This window comes from Colletotrichum costaricense (genome assembly GCF_030867565.1).
Source record: "Colletotrichum costaricense strain IMI 309622 chromosome Unknown Scaffold_2.1, whole genome shotgun sequence".
Lineage (NCBI taxonomy): Eukaryota > Fungi > Ascomycota > Sordariomycetes > Glomerellales > Glomerellaceae > Colletotrichum > Colletotrichum costaricense.
Window position 1 is genome coordinate 3,343,760 of NW_026848231.1, and position 23,395 is coordinate 3,367,154.

The 23,395-nt window shown below is 52.3% G+C and overlaps 10 protein-coding genes across 10 annotated transcripts; 3 read left to right on the forward strand and 7 right to left on the reverse strand.

The window, feature by feature from the left end:
• Nucleotides 1-1,767: 1,767 nt before the first annotated feature.
• Nucleotides 1,768-2,620, reverse strand: CCOS01_02753 (uncharacterized protein; the record flags this gene model as incomplete). The annotated part of the gene is made up of 2 exons (XM_060450941.1): nt 1,768-2,457; nt 2,531-2,620. The coding sequence occupies 2 exons, from the start codon at nt 2,618-2,620 to the stop codon at nt 1,768-1,770; spliced, it is 780 nt and encodes a 259-aa protein (XP_060319591.1).
• A 1,308-nt stretch (nt 2,621-3,928) lies between these two features.
• On the reverse strand, nt 3,929-5,175 carry CCOS01_02754 (uncharacterized protein; the record flags this gene model as incomplete). The annotated part of the gene is made up of 4 exons (XM_060450942.1): nt 3,929-3,957; nt 4,123-4,483; nt 4,764-4,889; nt 5,065-5,175. The coding sequence occupies 4 exons, from the start codon at nt 5,173-5,175 to the stop codon at nt 3,929-3,931; spliced, it is 627 nt and encodes a 208-aa protein (XP_060319592.1).
• A 1,191-nt stretch (nt 5,176-6,366) lies between these two features.
• CCOS01_02755 (uncharacterized protein) lies at nt 6,367-7,144 on the forward strand (the record flags this gene model as incomplete). The annotated part of the gene is made up of 2 exons (XM_060450943.1): nt 6,367-6,696; nt 6,761-7,144. 2 exons carry the CDS (start codon nt 6,367-6,369, stop codon nt 7,142-7,144), a joined length of 714 nt encoding a protein of 237 aa, XP_060319593.1.
• Nucleotides 7,145-8,463: 1,319 nt separating this feature from the next.
• CCOS01_02756 (uncharacterized protein) lies at nt 8,464-9,738 on the reverse strand (the record flags this gene model as incomplete). Its single annotated transcript, XM_060450944.1, has 4 exons — nt 8,464-8,801; nt 8,842-8,980; nt 9,322-9,375; nt 9,412-9,738. 4 exons carry the CDS (start codon nt 9,736-9,738, stop codon nt 8,464-8,466), a joined length of 858 nt encoding a protein of 285 aa, XP_060319594.1.
• Nucleotides 9,739-10,313: 575 nt separating this feature from the next.
• Nucleotides 10,314-11,576, forward strand: CCOS01_02757 (macrophage migration inhibitory factor; the record flags this gene model as incomplete). Its single annotated transcript, XM_060450945.1, has 3 exons — nt 10,314-10,700; nt 10,756-11,151; nt 11,205-11,576. The coding sequence occupies 3 exons, from the start codon at nt 10,314-10,316 to the stop codon at nt 11,574-11,576; spliced, it is 1,155 nt and encodes a 384-aa protein (XP_060319595.1).
• Nucleotides 11,577-13,047: 1,471 nt separating this feature from the next.
• CCOS01_02758 (uncharacterized protein) lies at nt 13,048-13,275 on the reverse strand (the record flags this gene model as incomplete). Its single annotated transcript, XM_060450946.1, has 1 exon — nt 13,048-13,275. One exon carries the CDS (start codon nt 13,273-13,275, stop codon nt 13,048-13,050), a length of 228 nt encoding a protein of 75 aa, XP_060319596.1.
• A 610-nt stretch (nt 13,276-13,885) lies between these two features.
• CCOS01_02759 (uncharacterized protein) lies at nt 13,886-15,203 on the forward strand (the record flags this gene model as incomplete). Its single annotated transcript, XM_060450947.1, has 3 exons — nt 13,886-14,127; nt 14,186-14,287; nt 14,345-15,203. The coding sequence occupies 3 exons, from the start codon at nt 13,886-13,888 to the stop codon at nt 15,201-15,203; spliced, it is 1,203 nt and encodes a 400-aa protein (XP_060319597.1).
• Nucleotides 15,204-15,331: 128 nt separating this feature from the next.
• On the reverse strand, nt 15,332-16,701 carry CCOS01_02760 (uncharacterized protein; the record flags this gene model as incomplete). The annotated part of the gene is made up of 5 exons (XM_060450948.1): nt 15,332-15,385; nt 15,447-15,611; nt 15,666-15,836; nt 16,038-16,333; nt 16,395-16,701. The coding sequence occupies 5 exons, from the start codon at nt 16,699-16,701 to the stop codon at nt 15,332-15,334; spliced, it is 993 nt and encodes a 330-aa protein (XP_060319598.1).
• Nucleotides 16,702-17,829: 1,128 nt separating this feature from the next.
• CCOS01_02761 (anaphase-promoting complex component Cut20/Apc4) lies at nt 17,830-20,552 on the reverse strand (the record flags this gene model as incomplete). Its single annotated transcript, XM_060450949.1, has 7 exons — nt 17,830-18,167; nt 18,230-18,379; nt 18,432-18,489; nt 18,542-19,252; nt 19,304-19,889; nt 19,940-20,267; nt 20,321-20,552. The coding sequence occupies 7 exons, from the start codon at nt 20,550-20,552 to the stop codon at nt 17,830-17,832; spliced, it is 2,403 nt and encodes an 800-aa protein (XP_060319599.1).
• Nucleotides 20,553-21,198: 646 nt separating this feature from the next.
• Nucleotides 21,199-22,962, reverse strand: CCOS01_02762 (adaptor complexes medium subunit family protein; the record flags this gene model as incomplete). Its single annotated transcript, XM_060450950.1, has 5 exons — nt 21,199-21,288; nt 21,342-22,149; nt 22,201-22,403; nt 22,460-22,903; nt 22,960-22,962. 5 exons carry the CDS (start codon nt 22,960-22,962, stop codon nt 21,199-21,201), a joined length of 1,548 nt encoding a protein of 515 aa, XP_060319600.1.
• Nucleotides 22,963-23,395: the final 433 nt, after the last annotated feature.

The following is a 23,395-nucleotide window of genomic DNA, read 5'->3' on the forward strand; positions in this document are numbered from 1 at the left end:
ACATGGACCTGGCCGGTTCGCTTGGTCGGTTCACTGCACAGTCTTTTTGTCTGCCGTTCCCTCCCTCCCTCGTCTCCCTCTGTCACCGTTTATTCCGCGACAACACTACCAGAATGGTTAAGGACGGAGTATTCGAGATAGCAAGGTGTTACATACGTACTGGCTGAGGAATTTCGAAAGGCCAGAAGGACCCAATACGTTACCCAGAAGCCTGCAGGCAATGGCTCTCTTTTGGAAGGTCACTTGAAAGAGATCGATCCATCTGCCCAGCGTTCTGGCCATGGCGTGTGGTATGGAAAACTAACCTCCTTAAGTACTGTTTCTGGCATTGATGGTATTCACGGTCCACTGCAGTGGACAAAGCGTCTTGATAACATGCCCGAGTTCCAAGTAGATCTAGGAATGAAATTGCCGAAATTGTCGGTGCGATTGCTTCAGTTCTTGCGCTGGCTCGGCATGAAATTACCGCCGCGAACTCTAGGTTTGAGGCTGAGAATTGTCCGTCACATCTCGCGGATTCAACTAGATTCGCGAAATTGTTTGCGAGGATCTATGCCACTCCCATGTTACACCCGTAGATCCGAACGGCGTTCTTCTGATCCAAACCCATGTATTTGATCTATAACAAGGAATGCCCGAACACACCACTGCCCTGGATAATAGAATCATTCTCTCGATACAGCACATAGCGAAGGCGTGGAAGGACAAGACCAAGACCCCCGTGTCTGAAAGAGACTTTACCCATCTTATGAGTGTAGCCATTGTATCTGGATTGATCTCCGCCGATTGAGTAGCCTCACATACTTGGTCAATCTTACGCATATGCCGTTTACTTCTAACAGACATCATGAAACGACTATAACAAATTCACATCAAAGCTCAGAACGCGAGTTGCAATGCTTCTCAAATAACCCTTCAAAGCTACCAACTCGGAAGTTCCGAAGTCACTCCCTGCTAGGCCCATAAGGGAACCAATTGAAGTGGTCGTGAGCATTATCCTAATCCGGGCTCAACTTTCGAAAAGAGATTCAAACATCACGCCACTCCTTGCGTCTTTGTCTCAGCAATGTACGGGACGGCCATCTCGGTATTGGTTCCCCCACATCACACAACACTCGAACATGATGGCATTCTTAAAACTGCGAGGTTCTGCCCGACGTACATTAGGCTAGCTAATAGGTATGGCAAGGTGGGTTGAAGATTTTGAGCGGAAGGGTTAGGGGATGGAAGTCATGTTGAATATGATGTTCATTGGTTTTCACATGCGTTTCTCTTGCATCCCACTTCCTCAAGCGTGTAGTTTTTCAGTAGCAAAACTCGCCCAGAAGACAATTTCTAATGAGATCACCCACATGGATTCAATAGCCATTTTCCTCAATGACGAATGAGGAAGGCAAACATCAATCACAGTCGTCTCTGTGCGATGAAAGAACTGAAAAAACTTCCCTTGTTCCCGCTTTACATGGTTAAAAAATATCACCCACATGGCTCGTAAATGCTCCCTATCAATACAGAGCTGAAACAATTTCTTCGCAATACATTGCTAGTGTTCCATGACGCTTAAATAGCAGAAAAGACAAAAGGGGTATCTTGAAATGCAGTCTGACCAGCCTAATACAAAGTCTTGAAGTTCATGCTCGTGGCAGATCCACCTCCCTGCCCATAAAAAAGGCGGACGTTTCATCGACGCCTTGCCTTACTGAAGAGAACCGGGATTGAATACGCTGGTCCGTTAAGGCCCCATCATTCGAAGTGATCCCGGGGGGGCTACGTCGACCCGAGAGCCATAATACACCACCGCGGCGGTGTCCAGTCCGGAAATAAGTCGCAAACGGCCTTCATCGCCGCCTCCATTTGCCTCGCCATCTGCTGCTCGAGCACGCCGTTCGAATTTGCAGGCACTAGCTCAACCTCGTCGTTGTAGACAGGGTTTTCGTCCCGCGGCACAAAGACGAGCTCTTCCAGCTTGGGCATACGCGCGCGGATCTGCTTGAGGACCTCCACCGTCAGGTTGGCGGCGCTCATGGACTGGTACATTGTGTCGACCCAGAAGAGCGAGTCGTTGATGGCAAGGCGGCGCACTTGTGAGATGTCTTCGGGATCGCAGAGGGCCATGACTGTGCGAAATTGCGCCTCGGAGGCCATATAGCCGTCGCGGGCGCCAAAGTAGAGGACATCATGGACCTTGTCGAAGAAGATTTGGCCCGGGTTGCGCGTCATGCCGAAGCTGAGGTGGTACGACTTGAGGGCCTCGAGGCGGGATTCATGGCAGGCGTGGAGGTTGGTGGGTACGGCTGTGTACGAGGTACACCCGCTCGACGAGGGCCTTGGTGACTGGGCGTGGGAGGCGAAGGAGAGAGACTTGGCACCGCACCGGATGGGCACAACCCGCGGTGGTGGGAGGTTGAGGTTCCAGATCTTGAGGCGGAGTTCTACGGGCAGCCTAGGGAAGAGATGCTGTGATGTCTTCGGTCAACGGAGCTGGGCGCGGCAACGGGCTATACGGGAGATCGACGCATCTGAAACGTACAAATTGGGTTAAGGACTGAGGTGGTATCGCTTGCGCGGGGCAGCCGGTTGTTCGCGTTCTTGGAGCGGAGGTTATCGTGATGGTTGACATGATCTGTATGAAGCGAGGCCTGGCGCGAGACTAGCAGAATGGTTTTGCAACGTCGAAGTCCCGCAATGTGAGAATGGATGCCGAGAAACGAACGGATGTGTTTGTTAGGCCAGTGCGGGACACGACGACAGGTTGATGGAGGGGTGGCAAGCGTGAGTGGTTATTATATCGGCCGCGACGCCGCGGGTACCAGCGCTATCCCGGGCAAACGATACAAAGGATAAAGGATATGCCTGCCAGTCTGCGTCCCACAAGGTCCAAAGCGACCCGAGACATCATTAGACTTCTTTGACAAATACCCAGCCCCGGTTCTCCTCACAACACTGGGGTAGGAGGGAAAGCTATGTGCATGCCATCTTTTTCGTGATTCATGACCACTTGACGAACACACCCCCCAGACTGCATATGTGTGTCAGGGAAGAAAGTGTGGCTGCCCAGAACCCGAGGCTTTGGGTCGGGGCGACCAGGGATGTTCGCGCTGCTGCTCGCAGGATTCTGACGGCCATTTCTCCCATTCCAGTTAGAGTATCATCGGTGACATAGTACTCCGTACTCCATAGTCAATTGTCAAAGTGGTCGGGAAGTTCGAGGGCAGGGTGCCGTTCTAAGGGATGGTCAACATCCGTCTGCACGATAGAACTGGAGAGATATTGGCACTGAGCCATGACTTCAGGACTCTCGTAATTACAATGATATTCTGCCGTATTCGAGCCAATGACGTTCGATGTACCCTTGAAGATGGAATACTCGTTAATCTCAATGTGAGAGAAGAGTGTGAGAGGTTCTCTGCAATGCAGGTAAAATATAGAAGCCTTGGGAGTCTCGAGTTCGGGCCAAGGGGTGCAGATCTGCGGGAGCGCTGCTGGGAAAGCCAAAGCGGTGCGAATTGTGATGGGCCGGACCCATCAGGCACATGTGAAAATGCTGCGGATAGACAAGGAGGGCTTGCTGGGCCTGGCTAGCACCTGTGTGGGCAATCAGGATTCCCGTCCGCTGTTACCTGCTTTCCTGAGTTTTGTGTGCCTGTTTGGTCCTCCCGGGAGTCGAAAGAAAGGAATTCGACCGGCCCGGCCGTAAGTTGGTCTGTAGATCATTAGAATGCAATGACGGGTGATGAGCGCCTGGTTGGTTCCAGTCAGTTGGGCTGAGCCAGGGGTCAGGGGCCTGGACAGGGGATGTCTCGGTGGCCGCTGCAGTCTGCTTATGCTGTAGTCTGTATGTCTGTGTGTTGAACCAGGGCCTTTCTGACGAACCATTGAATTTGGGTGGTTCTCAAGCGTCGTATCCCTCGCTTGGCTATAGACAATCTCAGCTGAAGCGGAGTACGTAGTCCCGTCCTGGTCCGGACTTTTAAAGTTGCTGTATTGGATGACATTCAGAGAAACCCTGCTGCAAGGAGGACAATGTCGCCTGTCAAAACCCAATGATACTCTGTAATTCGCACAAAGAGGCAGAAAAATATCGTGTCTGCCATGCGGGACATGGATCAACGACTGACTGACCTGCTGCAATGCATCTTGATGGTGCAACAGGAGTCAACCCGAGCATCTGGGACACCCAAATCCAGAGGGATGGACTTGGGAGCCGTGCCGCAGTGAATCCCCGTGGCGCCACGGTGAGACTTGAGTCGGCGATTCGACCTGTCACTTCGTAGCCGACTTGAATGGGCGAACCGTCACCCCACAGTCTCTGGCTGCCGAACTCCGAGTCCTGGGCCAATACTTGCAGTAGCCAGCTGAGTACGGTAGCCGCAGTGCTGTAGCTGGCAACCTTGAGACCTTTGGCTTTCGCTAATGTGCTGACGATGGCTTGCTCGACATTCCACACCCGGTGGACGTTGAGAGCCAAGCACCTAAACTCTCGCTTCCCACCGATGTGCAGTCACGTCTGCCAAGTTCATCGTTCGCCAACTGAAGACTGGTTCGCTAGTCTGTCCAAACTGTTCTGACACCCTGGACGAGCTGGGGTATCAGCTAGGTTCGGCCGCTGGCCCGCTACTTTGTCCGTTAATGGCCCGCGGGCTAGTGCAGACAATTGTTGACATGCGGAGCAGTCGGCCCTACCCGGCGGACGCCAATGTCTCTTGCAGTGGAGGCCAAGAACTAGGCCGGACTGGGCCCAAAGGTATGGTCGTCTTACCTACCTGTGAAAGACCTTTGGACGAGGCTGGTGCCGCAAAGAGCTTCGTGTGCCGGCGATAAACCGACATGGAGTTCGGATCAATGCTCTCTAAAACCATACAATGGCCGCTATCCGTGTCTAGGTGCCGCTGTAAGTAGTCGTCATTTCTAGTCCGACATGCCGGCTTATTGATGGCTGCAGAGTTTTGACAGCCCCAACATCAGTTTGATAACCGCAGCCGGCTGCAAGGTTGGTACAGCCTCATCTGCAAGCCTGCAGTTCTTCTTGTTGTATGTACGAATACAATTGCTTGCTTAGCTCACCCTTTTGTGGAGGGGTCTGATACCCTGTCGTCCAGACGCCCCTGGTGATGTGGAATCATTACCATCGCTCTCGGAAGGTGGAAACGCCATTGGTTGAGCAGTGTGCTGCATGTCGCAGCTCAGAGATGAGACACACTCGTGGTCATGGAGAGTTCATCGCAATCCAGCCTTCAGGAACGAACGTGTCGAACAACGTCGCAGTGACCATCAGTTGTCTCGTCCAATCTCCGTGCCCGTACTCCGCAACCTTGTAGTTCCGTGTCCGTGTATGTCATCAGGCCTCAAAGAAGAGAGACCAACAGCAGGCTTCACAATCTGACGCTCAAGTTGGGCAGCCTTTCGTGGAATCCAGCTGGCGAAGTTGTATATTGGTTTTGCAGATACGAAGGAGCGCATTTCTTTTTCGTCGGCGTCGGCGTGGGATGGAGTGGATGGTAAGCCGTCCCAATATGGAGATGAACAAGGTCAACTTGACTCGCCAGCTGGTGACGCAGCCAACCAGTTGTCAATAGAGTAGGTAGGAAAAAAGTATCACGTGATAGCCCCACTTTCCCCATGGCACTTCCCGTTCATCAGGTGAAAACAAAAGAAGCTTACCTAAGGTAAGTCGCCTGGCCTGGATCAAGGATGCCGGGAGTGCATTTCATCTCCACTCTTCCCGCTTGACGTGAGCTTAATCCTCGGATTCCTTTTGACGGCGGCAAATAAGAACCTCCAACATCAAAATCTCATTCTATTATCACTGACTTGCAGCAACCTCGATTGTGGTCACATCCTGATCAGCGAATAAGCGTTCTTGTTTCGATTTTCGAAACGAGGTTATCTGCACCTTATCATTGGCCTCCCGCCATTTTAAGCGCCGGGGATGACCGCCAATGGGACCGGCATTTGCGGGCTTCTGACCAATGTGAAGCTCACCGGCTGTTCAGGGGTGCCCGATGATCGCCTCCCTCAGAGCCCCGAGATGTCGCCAGCGCGGCTATCTTGCATCGGCGCAACGCTCGTCACGATAATTTTGGACACTACCTTTCTTTCCCCATGTGTGTTCAAGATTACGTGCCGTGCCTAGACACGGCACACGGCGCGTAGTCAGGCTATGGAGAGGTTGTATATGTACGCTCCATGATCGCACTTTCGTAGGTCTGTGATACTGGAAAACCACACAACTGCCTGACTGCCATCCCATTTTCTCTTTTCTTACGTATTTTCTTTCCTGGAGATTGTTTCTCACATTACGTCTAGTCATTCTCCATTGTAATACACCTCATTTTACGACAATATTTCACGACTTTCTCTTTAGCCATGTCTTCCGATCTCAAGAACGTCACGCAAACCTCGGACTTTGAGGTCGATTCTGATGACGCTCACTACCCTCCTCACGCACGTCTTCTCAAGACGGTCGATACTGCAAGAGTCAGCTTGACGGCTGTAGCCCTTCTCATGAGCATCACCATCCTTGGTACATCAGCAGATGCCCTGGCTGTCTACGATGCCACCCATGTACCAGCCGGCTTCATGCTTCCGCTGTGGCCGGACGCCTTTGACTTGCGTCCAACAGTCGCGCTCGTGGTTGGGAGCTCCATTCTCATAATCGTCAATCTCGTCTCTCTCCTTTTCAGTCGAGTTCAAAGCGTAAGTCAGGTCTGCTTTTTGACATCGTACCTTTAGGAAGTCAGCTCAGACTGACATCAAAAAGCTGCGTGGTCAAACTCTCATCCACAACTCATTGGCAGTGGCCGCCCCATCGGTTGGATTGGTGGCATCGATCATTGCCATGTCCTTCTTCTACAGCATCAACGCATCGATCACGGTCGACACCCTACAGAGCTGGAGCTGCCGCTGGTCCGATGTTGTGATGATGACGAGGCCGCATTTCGGTACCCTCTGCAAGCAAAGCAAGGCGGGCCTCTACCTGTCCATCCTGCTGATCCCGATCGAGGCCATCATCGTGGGAATGGGCGGCTATCAGATGATGCTCGAGCGGTACATTAGCAAGTCCAACAGAGTAGTACTGGAGCAGCGCAAGTCTGGCAGCCCGGTGCCTTCATCAGTCCGCGACGTCGAGGGCGATCACCACTGAGAGGAGCGGCTGAGTGTTCGTTCAATCGGCCTAGGTTAACGGTCGTCGTCTGCTATGTATCCACAGGTTGGGTCCAGGGGATAAAGAGGAAGCCGGAAACGGAAGTTTTCCATGCTTGTAATCAGGCGTCAAGGATGTGTAGCATTAGCAGAGGTGGGAGCCAACTACGTCACGTATCAGCGTAGGTATCCAATTATTCAATGTTTTCTGAAGTTTTCGCGTCCCTCGTCTGCAAAAGTGAATGGCGCTTCTCGACTTGCCGGTACCAACTCAGGGTTTGATCCGATTTTCATCCTTTTAGCAGCTATGCTCCTCGATCGAAGGCTGCATGCGGCATTCCCCGAGGTCTAGCAGCTTGAAGCTTGCAGCCACCAGGGGATCTACAAGCCGCCACTCGAGTGTCCGCTGACGCAGGTGTATCCTCAACGTGCATTTAAGTTGGTGAAACCTGAGAAGTTCCTCGATTATGACCGTTTGCGGACGAAGTGCTACTGCACTGGAGTGGATAAGGGTCGATGGAGCTGGCCGCCCCTGCTCCGGCACGATATGCTTAGCCGCCCCTCTAAGGATATCGGCATGTAGATTTTTGTTGCTACTTATCCATGTAATCCTCGAGTCTACGCAAAGTAGCAAGCGAGGGTTTGGGCCATAGGCGAACGAGTTTCAAGCTTATAATCTTGTCGGTAAAAGAGTCAAGGTGAAGTCTCGCTCAGACCGCTTGAACCCCTTGATAAACGACTGTAAGTCCCTTGGGCGCTGGAAACCATCCTCCTATCTTGGAGAGAGCTTGTCCCCTATCTTTGAGTTTCAGTGAGACGCCTTCAAGCCACCAAAGACTCGAGAGACAGCCAAACCGGAGTGAAGGGTCGTAGGGGGACTCGGGAGTCGCTACACCAAGTTAGACGCACGACTGACGACCACGGCTAGGGCGGCTAGGCGCTGCCGGGCGACAGGTCGACGCGGAACGATTGGCCCGAAAGCACAGCGCGTACAGTGTGCTTGGTGAAGTTGGACTTGGGGACTTGGGATGAACATGGAAGAATCAAAATGAGCGCCGCTTTGGCCCTCGACTAACAGAAAGTGGCCGTGAATTCTGCTCATAACCCCATCCTTAGCGTGATCCACCTCTCATCTTTTCTCCGGTACGTACCCTAGCGTATCTGCACCTGCACCTATGAAGGTACCTCGTTTGCTCCAGTGCCCACTCATGACTGCCAATGGCTTCCCATTTCCCATGTTTTAGACTACCCGGAAACATAGTCATTCCGTCCAATCTTTACCAACTCCGTCGAACCCAGCAGAAACACACTCGCCTGTTGTTAATCACCATCTCCATTGTATTGACTTATTCGCCTTTGACCCGGCCTTGTTCCTGTCAAGACGGCGCAATCAGAACCGAAGGATGGAGCCAGACGGACGTGACGGACTCGACTACTTCGGACCAACCCTCCAACCGTGAGCTTGCCCAGCCAGTCCAGACGGCTCCAGAGCCCAGAGGAAGCAGACTTGCCACCCCACAAACCACGCGAAATCAGCAAACAAGACAATTTCTTTCTCCCTCTCTTGTCAGCGCCTTCCGGATGTCGCACAGTCCATGATGCGGCTGGCCGAGCAGCTGGCTGCGGCGTGCCTTTGACCTTACCCTTCTCGCTCTCGTCTACCGATATTTCAGGCACCACACTCTACTACCGACGTACCGTAGACCGATTTAGGCGCTACTACATTCCAGAGCGGCCCTCGTGTACTGAACCCTGAATTTCTGGTATCCAGACTGCTTTTGACCATGTCTCTGGCCCATGCCACATTAGCACTGACGGCAGCGGGAAGGCTCCAGACCTGCGGAATCCCAAGCAATCTCTCGTGTCGCAGACATGTAGCTTGATAAATTGAGGGCTGCAGCGGGCAACACTGCCGAGAATGGCAGAGGTAAGGTATGAATGAACCAAGGCACGGTAGGATGATTGCGGGTTTCCAGGTTGTTCACTTCATGTGCCACCCACATCCAAACTCCATGGTCGCAATCAACGGAGAACCCTGGCAACACACACGTTGTAGTCCAGCCGTAGACAACTTTAGGTAACACGGCCATGCCTCGCCTCCAGACATCGCGTGGTCAATCAACATGAGGTGCAGCCCTCCCACACATTCGCTCTAGAGTAGTTCAAGTAGTTTGTTACCTGGCCACATAATCTAAGGTCTGCTACCGAATCTTTCCCATACCAATTGAAGTACTAGATGAGGCAAGTAGCCCTACCTACGTAACGTACCCTGAAATCAGAGAGCACCGGTATCCAAGTGAGGCAAAAGAAGATGCGAGCTTGGGCAAGCTTCGTCCAGTCCAGTTCAGTCCAGCCCGCTTTCTTTCTCCATCTTTCCTCCTTCCGTTCGTTCTGATCGACCTGTCTTGCGTTGAAACCGGGCTTCGTTAAGTGGGAAGAAAGACGTAGAGTGCGCATCTGGCCTTGGCTTTTTCCGTTTTCAACCATTTCCTCGCGTTTCTGGGTGGCTAACCGCCTCTGCATCGATTCCGTCCCAACGACTCGCGCCCCCATAGCTCCTCCGGCTGACGACCAGCAACAGCTAGCACCAGCCATCTTCACCTCATATAATAGTCCCCCGAGTCACCAGGCAGTCGGATCATGGTTTTTTTGGTATTCGCTTGTCCAGCTGTTTGTTTCCCGTATCAAACACCCTCGGAACTCCGCCTGTATTCCGCCCAGCGCGTCTCGTCCCCTTGCCACATCTTGTAAGATCGGCAAATCGACTTCTATCAGTGGCTGGTCCTTTGCATCGACCTTCTGCGCCTTTATCATCCTTTCGGCGACTGTTTCTAGCCCTAGCCGCCTCGAGTACGAGAGACTCCGTGCGCGTCGACCGCTCGACCTATCTACACTGCACTCTTGACAGCTGAACATATTACGCCAAGTCCAAGGGGAATCTAGTCGTCCAGACTTTCTCAGTTCGCTAAACATCACTCGACGATAGCGGTTGGTCTCTATTCGGTACGTGTTGAGCTAGGTGGTTTATGGGCGATGGACGACACTAACACGGCCGCTACTAGTGAAAGACGCCGTTCCCAGACAGCCACGTCTGATACATCAGCCCAATTCTTAAGCACCGTCGAAACACCTTTATCTCAGCTTCGGGCCTTCGAACATCGTCGCAGAAAATGGCTGACCCTGTCTCCCCGCCTTCTTCCCCTCCCGCGGACTCTGTCACCCCTAGCACGACCAACTCTCACCCACCCGTCACCCCCGAGAACAAACGTCTTTCGCAGGTCGGCGGTATGTCTTTTGCTGAGAGACGGATGAGTCGTCGTCCCTCCACCGCACCCACTCCTATTGTCGAGGGAGACGGCCTTACCAGAGACGTCATTCACTCTTTGCCCGGCGATACTCGCAACAGCAATAGAAAATCCAAGACGCAAGCCGACATGGCCAAGCGCCGCAGCTCTTACTACGAGGAGGCTTTCCAGGGCGATAGGGAGTCCAATGTGATCAAGGACCGCGCCTATGCTGAGGCCATCGTAATGGCAGAGCTCCGCACCAACGTCATTGTATGTACTGTCCCCGCGTCACGAGTGGAGAGCTTCAACTAATTCATTTTCCTAGATCAACGACGAGTTCAGTTTCATCACGGACTTCTCATACCAGCTGTCGGTTAGGTACCAGCGGCCAGTAACTTCGATCGTGGTCAACCTGCAGCATGGAGCTTGCATGCTCTTTGGAGGTACCTTTGAACCGGCCTACACCATGTCGATTCACGCATTACCGCTCGAGGTCGGCGTTACCAAGAACAAGAGGAACACGGCTCTGCTTCAGAAGCACCTCCACGAAGCTCTCGGCGTTGCGCCCGTCCGTGGATTCGTCAAGTTCGTCGAAGTTCCTGCGGAGAACATGGCTGTTAATAGCAAGACTACCGCTTCTCACATTGCAGAGATGACCGGCGAGGAGGAAGAGACCATTGCCGAGCGCCGTGGTCGCAACCGCAAGAGTATTAGTGGCAAGGTACGTACTATGAAAATCATGAGTGAATATGAGAGATATTAACAGACTTGCAGTCCATGTCAGCTCTGCGCCACGGCTCCATTGTCGGAGGCAGGAAGGGCTCTGTCTTTGACTTTAGAAGAGAATCTGTTGCTCCTCGCAAAGATTCAGTTATGCCTCCTCCTCATGAGCTTACTCCTCCGCACAGCGCAACCGATGCGCCTCCGATCCCCCCCATCCCCGAGGCCCACGCCAACAAGACCACGGCCCCGGTTCCCGATGAGAAGTCGGATGCGCCTATCAAGGAAGTTGAGAAGGCACCTACCAACACTTCTGCATCTCTCAAGAAGTCCAAGGTGGCAAAGCGCAAGAGCAGCTTCGTCACTTCCCTGTTCTCTCGCTCTCCCAGGAACACGCCCGCGCCGATGCCCACCGTGGCATCGTAGATGGTGGCTCTACTTCCCTCGCCCAACTGAAGTCCCTCTTTCTCTTTGTTTTGTGTTGTGCTCATTATCGGGTCTGGAGCAGTGGTCAAATTGGAAACTTGACGAGGTCAAGAAACAGAGCATTGCATCGATAAAAAGGGAGACGGAGTTCTGCATTACAGCCCGCTCGGGCATGCTGGAGTCATAGTCTTGGAATTCAACCATTTGTAATCGTATCTGTTCTGTCTAATAGTAGGAGCTATGATTGGGAGATAGACTGATCTGTACTCGTCTCAATCAAGCTCGTACGTGCCAAAAGTAGGCATTCACTAATTACATCACATTGATCATCAACCATCTTTTGGACCATGTCCTTCGCCTAAGTGACGTTCAAGTAATTAGCCAATAGCACTTGAGACATCAAGTGCTATAACTTCTTCGACGACAGATTGTTTTGGAAATGCCTCCTTGGTCGACGTTATCCGATTCTACCGGGCTTCACGAAGCTCCGTTAGAAATCTGTGCGATGAACTTGGTCCCGGAAATCTCATTGGCAACCTGTCGACTCATCAATTGAGGTGGGGGTGGTGAATGCAAGCAAGTATGCCTTTTGCGATGAGATGAATGGGGTGACAGTACAGTCTGATTGAAGTAGGTAGGTACGTTAGTACCTTGGAACCTGCAAGGTGGGTCTCGCTTAAATTGCCAGCGCTGCCCGCTCAAACGCGCTCAGCACGGGGTTTTCATCAACTCAATGTTTACGTTATCTTATCGCTGCTCCTGCATCGTCATTTCTCCGCTACCACCTTACCACTCACGCAGTACGGATACCTTAGTAGTGTTTGATTGCCTCGCCCGCCCGCCCGCCTTGCCCGCTCCACACGTCTGATATGCAACCTGGAAACGGTCACGGCATATAGATACGCATCCGTTGATAGGCCGGAACCTCTCTAACATCCCGTACCCAAACGCAAGAGGGCTTCTTTACTCAGCTTCTCTACAACCACTGTCGGAGGGTCGGAAGGGGTTCTACCAAGCAAGCGAGCGGCACATATTTTCGCACCTGCCTGTGTCAGCGTCCATTTTGGGAAACGAAAGGGTCCTATCAGCGGCCGCCGCTGTGGAGTGAGGCGACCCAACGACTGAGGCTCGACAACGATTGACCTGCTCAACGGCGCAAAGCAGGCTCGTCTCGTGAACTAAACGGCAGGACCTGAAGGAAATAGTTTGGGGAGTCTTGGTGGAAAATGGAAGTGAGTCCTTACAGTTTCTTAGTGTCATGGTCTTCATTTCCTACCCAAGCTACTGCGGCTCTTTTTGCCCTGCCTTTTCATACACCATTTACGCCCCCCCGGTGAGGCTTCGACAATCCAGTCCCGAATACAAGACGAATCAACCATATGACTATCCGGGATATGCCTACTGAGGGTTGACTCTTGGTTCGAACGCTCCATAGCAGACCCAAGCTCGTTTGAGGAGACAGATTCACTTCTTACACGGAAGTTCTGAGCGACTCGAACATTGTCAGCATACGCAATGCGTCGGCCTTCTGCGTCACCTCAATGGTCATGCCAGGGAGGTCATCGGACAACAGTAGAGCCAGCATGGGTCGTCCGCGGGAACGGGGAGTCAGGTCGCTGTCCCTCGTCAGATCAAGCGGGAAGGGCTGAGCCACGGTGTCATGGATGATGTGGTGTCTGTACGACAGTGAGATCAGCATCGAGTCAAAGCTAGTTCAACGCTCTTGGGCATCGACGTATGATTCTTCTCGAAAGGAGACCGCATGAACGCCAACTTTTTCTCAACTTTCCGCCCCTGCTTCCCAGCCACGTTTTCTGTTACGAAGATGCGCCAGACCTTGAGCCGGCAGATCTCTCCTGCGTGTGTCCGTCGATGGCGGTCGTATTCTTTCGACGTGTCTGAGAAAAACAAGCTTTTCAGATCGGGACATCTTGGAGAAGCCGCGAGCGAGTTGATGCGAGGGTTTGGTGGCAGGTCAGCCAGGGAAGCGGGAGCTCCCAGGGCCTCGCTGGCAAAAGTTTTGTTTGAGAGACTCGCCTCGATTCCCGTCACGGATCGTTGCCAGGCTTGAGATCCGGTCGACCTCATCAAAGAATCCGCACAAACATCGAGTGTCCCCTCGGTCTGTGGCATCCATCTTCCCGAGACAGCAACAAACAAAGAAGGGCAAGCAGTCTACGGCATTGCAACCAGCCCGGCGAGACTATAAGTCGCTCACACTCGAGCCCTCGTGACTTGTCTGCATACACGAGTTACGCATCGAAGAAAGCTGGTTGCCTTTCAACACGATCCCCCCCCCCCCTTGCGAAATGAACAAATCGCCCCGTTCTATAGATTCCATGCTGTCCCAAGCGGTAGATGGCTTAGGTGTTTCTTCTTACGGGGGTTCTTTGCGATCAAACGGCCGTCTAAGTCCAGCTAGGCTAACACTCCAGCGTGTCTACGATCAGAGTCAAGGAGTGCAGCCGCAGGATGCGAGCAAGATGGTAGAAATGCCTCCGGGCCCCCCTGCAAAGGGCAAGCCCAGACTCCTTTTGATGGGTCAAAGAAGGTATGTCATCCCTCCATGCCGGTGCTTCATATGGATTACATACCAATTACAATGGCAGGAGCGGCAAGTCATCAATATCGAGCGTCGTCTTTCATAAGCTCCCGCCAAATGAGACGCTTTTCCTGGAGTCGACAGCTCGTATTCAAAAGGACTCCATGGCGTAAGGCCTCAAACCAAGCCAATGTGACGAGCAACCTGTCCCACTGACTATCTTCAGATCCTTCATGGACTACCAGGTCTGGGATTTCCCTGGTCAGATTGACTTCTTTGAGAACCCAAACTTTGATATGGACGCCATCTTTGGCGAGATTGGCGCCCTCATCTGGGTGATTGATGCGCAGGACGACTATCTCGAAGCCGTAGCCCGTCTCAACGCCACGGTCCTGAACCTCCAGCGCTTCTACCCGAACATCAACATCGAGGTCTTTATCCACAAGGTCGATGGTCTCTCGGACGACTACAAGCTCGACATTCAGCGCGACATCACCATCCGCATCCAGGACGAGCTCTCGGACCACGGCTTCGAAAACGCCCCCGTCACATTCCACCTCACGTCCATCTATAATCACTCCATCTTTGAGGCCTTTTCCAAGGTCATCCAAAAGCTCATTCCCCAGCTCGGCACCCTCGAGGCCATGCTCACCAATCTGTGCCGAACCTGCCGCTTCGAAAAGGCCTACCTCTTTGACGTGCTCTCCAAGATTTACATCGCCACCGACTCCGCCACGGCCGACATGGCCTCGTACGAGATCTGCTCCGACTACATTGACGTCATCATCGACATCACCGAGGTCTACGGCTCCTGGCCGCGGTCCGACGGCCAGCGCAAGCGTCTCGAGGCCGAGCCCTGGAACGCCAAAGTCGAGGACCAGGTCGCGTGCAACTGGGCCGAGAGCTGCATGGTCCTGCACGACTCGCAGCGGCCTATCATGCTGCGCGAGGTCGATCGGTACCTGGCTCTCGTGGCGATTATGAAGGAGGACTCGTATGACCGCATGCCGCTCGTCAATATGAATGTGGAGGCTGTCGTGCAGGGCGTCACCGAGTTTTTTGAGATTACAAAGTCGAGAAAGTGAGACTGGTCTGGAGGGCGTGTGTAGTCTATTGGGATTGAGGATGTGTTAGCCACATGCGGCTGTGGTATAGCCATGAGGCTTAGATATATATACATATTTCTCCTTGACACAACTTTTATGCCTCTTGGCTAGAACCTCATGTGACTGATCGATTCAAGTGAGAGTCTTTGGAGCTGGAACTCCTACGTAGAACAGGTTAGTGGGAAAAATGAACAGAGGAGAGAGAGAGAGAGAAGGTCTTACATTAAGTATCTCGCAAACCCGATAATGCACGTCCAAGAAGATTGAGTCTGGTAGATCGGGGATTCCAGAGTCTGCAGAAGTGAATTCTACTACTTTGGGGTAGTTTTTGAATAGGCCGATGGCGGGATTCCACGCGCAAAACCAACGAATGTTGTATTCCGTAGTCTCTAAGGGTTTAGTTGCGATCCGACACTTTTGACAAAGGCGATGACAACTCACCGAACCATATTGCTGCTTGAACCCGAAATCAAAATACCCAAAATCGCCATGGACCTCTGAATTCGTCATAAACGCGTTGCCAGTCTGACTGATGGTGTCGGGTCCGATCTTCCCTTTAAGTTCCGGGAAGTATCTCCACAATGCCCACCAAGTCTTTGCATTCGCGCGAGCCTTTAGATTCTGTTAGTAATATCCCATAGACTGCTGGATGGCGGCAATGCCTATCTGACTCTATCTTGCTCATATACGCCTGTGGATACTTTCAAAAAGGAGCAGATATCGGAGGAAGACTAGAGACGGATATACTGACGCCTCTAGCAGTTGATAGGATAGCAAGGGGACTTTTCTATTAGATCAAACGATCTCACTCACCTCCATCGCCGTCCGCTCGTTAGAATCCCCAATCAGGAAGGGGATGATATGGACGCATTCTAGGGTGCTCATACGTCCCTGAGGCATCATCTGGCCAGAGTAATTCTTCTCCGACCAGCCCCTGTCAAAATACTTCGTGACGACACATTGGCCGCCATCCCGGAGGAGGCAGTCCCGCCTCAACTTTGAATCACAGACATATGACTCGAGCTGCTCGAGAAGTGAACCTGGGCCGTCTGCCCCGGAACTCGAAGACACGATGTCGTCTTCCGTTCTGCGCTGTGAATGAGTTTTGACTTGGTAGTTGTAGCCGAGCGTTAGCTTCGATTCATGGGGGGGATAGAGTAGATAACCTACGAGGTATCAAGATAGCCTGGACCAAAAAGTCACGTAGCTGCCTCAGCTTGACTGGAGTGTCTCTGTAACGCATAATCTCCGAGAGCAGAACCAATTGTCCGCTGAGTGGGAGTTTGTCCGCGAAAAGACGAAGTACTTGGGTAGTGTCGTCCTGTATCCCGAGGGGGGTGTAATTCGCGAGCATCTCTAAGACTTCGTAATGTTTCTTGGCCCAATGTTCAGAGTCTGATGATGCTAATGTCAGCTGGCTGTCAATGACGGAGCTGGCGTCTCCATTTCCGTCTGGGTGGTTGGCAATCTCGTCCATGTCGTGGTTGGGTCCGTATTCGAATATGAATACTGTCTTGAGAAGAGGAACTTATCGGCCGTCGTGATCGTTAGGTTTTGGTAAATCTGTACGGTGTGTGCCAACTGTGGGACACATCCAAGGCTATTTTAGCGAGTTCGAGCGACGCAAGACAAATGCTGAGTGAGGCGCAGACATCAGAGATTCGTCACTAACTCTATGACAAGCAAGGACTTCGGGAGTGGTATGAAGACGTTATCGAGTTCCTTCCGGATGGACCACAGGCAATAGACCACCTGTCCAGATACAAGAAGCGCTTGTTGAGAGCCAAGACAACGCGATATCGAATTCGGGAGTACGAGCTGCAGAGGAACGAAACAGACGGCACACCTGTGAACCGAGACTGACAAATGTCTCCGAAGAAGGCTTCTGTCCTCAAATCCTGAGGTATGGTGGGCATAGACTTCATGGGAGAGATCACTCCTACGGCAGCGGGACGGATTCAAAGACAGGTCTCACTACATACTGAAAACAACTCTTCAAATAGGAAAATTTCATGACCTTGATTATTTGATGTTTATCTCCGTAAAATTGGTCCAGCACCCGGCTAGGTAACTTATGTGCCTTTCTGGAGTACCGGAAAGTACCTTCTGGTCCAGTGGAAGAACAAGGTTTATCTTATTCCCAGGACTTTGACAGACCGTGGCTGAACTTGCCGCCTTTGTAAAACTTAATGGTAGCTAGACCGAGTAGCCCGTTCCACGCTGTCAGGGCACCTTGTTATCGAGGACATCTAAGCGATTTTCGTGTAAAGTCACAAGTACGAGAATGCAGTTTGAAAAAAACAGTGTGGCGCCCACCCAGCAGTTCCGTGCTTGCCAAAGTTGATGTAGAAAAAGGAGGGCTCGTGCAATGCTTTCTCCAGTCAAATATTCTCATTCACTCATTCACCTACTCCAAGTCATGAAGCTAAGATAATTTTCTCTCCATACCACTCTAATAAGCCTACTCTCGATGAAAGAGCTCATCTAGCCTGGCTGCCTCTAGCCTCCGCGTGCCCAGCACAGCCATGCGTTTCTTGCTGCGCGGCGTAAAACGCTTTGGCGGCACCCTGAACATGTTACCCGGCGATAGGGGCACGGGCAACTTCTAGTCGCCGCGTGCGGCTGCCGCTGCCGTTGCCGTAGCCGGTTTTCGCGGAGCGTCCTTGTCGTCATGGCCGGACGCGAGGCTGAAGACCCTGTAGACCGAGCGGTTGGCGCCGAGGAGGCACACGCGTGCCGGGACTTCGCCGCGGGCGTTCGTGACATTCTGTACGTCCATCCGTATCGGCGTGAAGGACTGGTCTTCGGGGAGTGTGGTCGTGACGAGCCCTGTCTGAATTTGTTTGGTCAAGGGTGTAGAGACTGGTAAGTCGTTCTCTTGGTAGGGAACATAGTTGATGGCGGGAGACTGTAGAGGTACCATGATGACATTGGCGGGGCTTCCTAGAGAGAGATTTAGTAGAAGCCTTACTGATGAGCTATAAGATATGCAGGTCTTGGTGTACCTGGTATGTTCACGAGCAGAACTAACGTAGTGCTGTCCATGAACTTGACCTCAGCGATCTTGCCATTGTCTACAGATAGAGCAGCAACCGTCGTGGCAACGCTGCTGCTGATGCCGTTGATGATGCGGATAGATGTTCGGAATATGAAGACTATCAAGCTGTTAGTATGAGACTCGGCTTGCTCTCGCGAGAAAGTACTGACACTCTTGGTCCCGGCCCTTTCCAGTCAGGGCGGTAAAGGTGAGGCCATAAACTTCGTCCTGCAAGAATGTCAGTTATACGTGTCAACAGTTGAGAGATTTCAAGACTTACGTCTTGTCGTTCCGAGCACATGGTAGAGTCAATTTTTGCAATTTTCTGGCCCAATCCGATCTTTGTCGGCTGACCAAATCGAACGCTCCTTTTTTGTGCTTCGGCAATATCCTTGAAGACTCCATTTACGCGGGCAGTAAGGTAGTCGACGAGGAAGCCAACGTTCGGGAAGGCCTTCAAATATTCTTGTCCCTCTTCCTGGCGTTTGAGTTGGGTATCTAGCTCTTCGAGCATTGACTTTCCGCTTTCAGCTCGTTCCCAGTTCGCCGAGTAATCGTCTGTGGCTACTTCGTCCAAAAATATGGCCATGGGGCTCTCGACAAGGTAGCGCTGCACGTAGACAAGGACCTTGCTGTTCTCCATTGTAGCCTCCTTCTCCGTCAGTTCTTCGCTCGCCGAGTTTGGGGCCGCAAAACGGTCAATCTGGAACCGCATCCATGTAGAGAAGGCATGGAAGAGGTCCAGTTCGTCCATGACGTTCAGGAGAATCTTGTGTCCGACCATTGTGAGGCAAGATACGATATCCATTGCGCGAGTGATCTGGGCCACAGAGAAGCCAATGTCGTCGCGTGAGTCGTAAAACTGAGCAAGTCCACGCAGGCGGCTGAGTATGATGGCACATCTTTCCAACGACGGGAGTAAATTTTCATGGATCAAACCACGCAGGTTCTCCAGTCCTGCCGTCACAGCCTTATCCCATCGTTTGTGGCCCTTGAGATGTTGTCAGAAATGAATCACATAGCGAGAAAAGCGTCTACTTACGCGCTCAGCTAAACTGTCGACCAACCATTCTCGGAGGGGCTCATGCGCATGGCCAGTGACAACCGTATGGAAAAGAGCTTGAACAATGTTCGTCGGCCCATGTGCTATCTGTTCCAGGTCTCCCTCAACACTACGCAAGAACTTGGACGGTAGTTCTCTTGTGTTCTTATACTCTACTTGCATGTGAAGCTGTGTCTGCTTCACATAACGCAGCAGCTTCTGTAACGTAGTGAGTTTTGACGCCAGGAGAGAGATGTTGATGGGGGATGAGGGTATAAAGGGCAGATCCATGGGAACCAAGTATACTGCCTGGTCGTTGTCGGCTGAGGATTTCAGGAGGAGAGTGTGAGTGGAAACTTCTGGATGAGAGGCATGTTGAATGAGCTGGAGAACGCCTGGTCTGTACATGGAACTTGGAAGCGTGTATCGGAAGTCACCGATGATGAAGGAATCATAGATGCTGAGATGGAGGCGCCCATCGCTTGTGCCTACCACCATGACGAAGACTTGGTCGCTATCTTCTGTGTTGAAGGGCTGGAACAGGAAGTCTATGCCAGTTCTCAAGGTGAACACCAGGCCATCTTCGCTAAAGCCACAGTCAGTAACGACATCTGACCTATGGCAGACTTCACTTACCCTGCACCAGCACTGGAACTAGGTAGAGGACTGATATTTGGCAAGGCAGAGTCTACCTCCAAGAAGGTGAGTTCTCGGGGTAGATCCAACGGGGCCGGGCTGCCGGGCATATTCAGCTCCTCTGACATGAGTTTTTGCCATGGCTGCGCAGGCGACTGCCGGGCCATCTTCTGCGGCCTGCCCACAATGTTGCGCGACCAACCGATGTGAGTGATGTTTGGCGTCGCTGTGTCGTCTCCACAGACGCGAATGTGATGTGCAGCCTTGTTGTTCTCCAGGCCCATCAACCTCACGTATCCGTCGCTCCAGCCAACAGCAAGGAACTGCCCTGTGATCAGATTAAAAAAAATTTCTATAGATATAATGAGTGCATCTTCGTACCATCTGGTTTCCATCTTACAGCTTGGGGCTCGGGAGCCTGTTGACCGGGCTTCGCGAACTGATGGATTTTGGACACAACGTGTTCCCTTGGGCGGTAGATCAAAAGATTTTTCCCGTGTGCGTCCCAACTGACCGAGAGGTCAACCGTTGGGTTACTGCATGGAAAGCCTTCGGCGACGCGGTGGTCGAACTTGGTATCGCTGTAGTGCCGTAGCTGCATGGCTTCATCCATTTCGGATATACGAAGCTATCCGGATTGACAGGGGAGTGGTGACGCCTCGAAGGACCATTGCTAGTCCCGTAGGACGATTTGCTGACAGAAATTACCAGATGTTTGGTTATTGAATTTCAGGAAATCGAGCTGTGCAGTCCGTAGTTCAATTGGGTATCGGCGAATCTGCTTCGCGCAAATAGCCGTTGTTGTTTGGAAGGTTCACTCACGACTTTTACAAATGTAGAAGTGAGTTGAGGTACATCAAGCAGGTACTCCGTACCTCTCAATCCAATGTCCGTTCTGTGGGAACTGCACCCAAGGTTGTACCTGCCACTGACAAGGATGAGTTAGCGCCCCGCGCAACACTGTCACTGCAAGACGTGGTGGATCAGCACCTTGATCGAAATGGAACACTTTCTTTTCAGCGCAGCAGTCAATTCCAGGGCAAAGACGATGTTGGTCGACAAGGTAAATAACTTCTTTTACTCGAGGCTTTCGCATCCCCTAGACTCTCTAAGATACGTTTCATTTCATGCAGCCAAATATCATGGCCGTTTCCCAGCACCGCAAGTCAACCCGCTGTTTGGAAAACTCATCAGTTGGCGCCGAGCTTTTGCTACCCCTGACTATCCCGCTCCAATCTCAATCTAAAAGTATCTGCATTCTATTCGATTAAGAAGTTGTCTGCGTGAGACTTGATCTCCTTCGAGAAGGTAACCTCCTCGTCCTCTTCAATCAAAGAGACAGTGGTGACCTAGTATGTGCATTAGCTTTCTGGGACATCAAACTGCCAGAGTCGTGACTTACATCAACATCGATGAAGGGCGAGGTCTTTGAGAACCTGACTGTCATTGGGAAGAAGTCGTTCTCGTCATTGGTCTCGGCCTCGAACTCGAAAGAACCGCTAGGGTTCTCGTCCGAAACCGTGCCAATGTTCCACTCCAGCGAGTCGCCAGAAACCTCATACGAGGCATCAAAGCTCGATACCACAGGTTCACTGGCCTGGTAAGGGATGATCACGCTAACGTCCTTCAACGTGTCCCCGCCCGTCAGCTCGTACTCGACGGTCATGTTGTACTTGTCTGCATCCTTGTTGATCCAAACAGTGAATGTAATGGGGCAAGCGCTAGTATCGTCTGCCTTGGCCGTTGCTCTCCAACGCAGGACACCAACGGACTGGTTGATAGGGAAGCCACGCGCGGTGTTGCTCATCTGGATGGTCTTGGAGCTGTTGAAGAGGTTCTTGTCGACGTTGGGGTGCGTGCGGAACTGAGCACCGTGGGAGGCATTGGCAGTCAGGTTCAGCTTGACCTTTGTCAAGCTTGGGTCCGAGATACGAAGGTTCAGGTCACCGCTTATCGCAAGGGAGTTTAGGGCGCCCTCTCTCGACAGCTTAGCACTAATAGCTTCGTTGACCACGATGTGAATGGCGTCCCGGTCAAGAGTAGAGGAAACACGAGACTCTGCTGCAGGCTCGGGAACGTGAGCCGGGGTTGGCGTAACAAGCGGGGTATCATCGACTTCGGCTCCCATTTCGCCTCGAACGCGCTCGAACATGTCGGTGGTCTTCGACTTCTTGCCGAGTTGCATACCCTTGCCCTTCGGGGCACTCAGCCTGTAGATGTTAGCCAGCAGCCTCCGCCACGCATATCCAAGGGTCGCTTACTTGTTGAAGGTCTTGTTCTTCTCAGCTTCGTAGGAGTCGTACGTATCCGTCGGGGTCGGGCGCGTAGGTGGGGTGTAAGTCGGGTAGTTGGGTGTTCTGGGCATTCCACCACCGACACGGCCAGCTCGAGCCGACTCTTTCCGCTGCATCTCCAGCTGCTTGGCCTTCCGCTTGCGCTCCTCTGTCGCCTCCAGCTCCTTGTTCTATTCTCACGATCAGTATCATGTATCTCAACATGCTGGGGATCGGCTAGACGGACTCGTGCGATGATCTCCTGGATCCGCTCCTCGTGACTCTCCATCTCGAGGAAGGTCTTGATCTGGCTGATGGTCAAGTTCTCGCGGTATCCCAGCGTTACCAGCTCATCGAAGGCGCTGAGAAGTTCGTATGCATTCTTCAGAATCTCTCTCTCGTCGAGGCTCTTGCATGTGCTGGTCACAACCTGAGCGAACAGGTGCAAGGAATCGATGTCTTGGAGAATGTTGGATTGGCGGTTGGTAATGAGTACCATGTAAAGCTCGTCCAGGGGCTGATAGACAAAGCGCACATTGTCTTGTTCAACGGTCGTGTGTTGGGTACCGCTGTCGGCGAGCTTCGGGAAGGACGCGAGGAGGGCTTCAATGCGGGATCGTGGCATCTCCCTGAATTGGCGGGAGAGGACAGCTTTCCCGCCGCGGGTGCAAATCGAAGCTGCGAGGACGACCTGAAGGTGTAAGCATGTCGATACGGAAAGTGCAGCAGCCGAAAGATTCCTCTTACCATTTTGACGGAGTATGATGAGAGGTATAGGACGAATTGGAGATGTAGGTGGACTGTCGCAACTCGACTTCAAGATCCACGCCAAAGGAGGGACCACACTGGGAGCTTGAATATTGAGGTCGGAATTGTGAATCTGGCCAGTGCACTGACCATGCTACCTTACGTACAGCAGATGGGGCTAGTCCAAAAGTGGTAAAGCGGCAGCTGCCTCCAGAAGGCGCGTCAACCTGCGCTTACGGCACGTAGAGGGGCTGCACCTGGGACCTTTTTTTAAATTCCCACGCGCTTTGGTCAACTCCACCTCATCCGCACTGCTTGGCCTCAACTCGCCATATCCATACTCTTTGTTACCAAAGCTCCCTTTCCTCCCTCAGTCCATACCTACGAAGACACCTTGAAACGATAGCGTACCGGAGACTCAGATCTCTAGGCATAC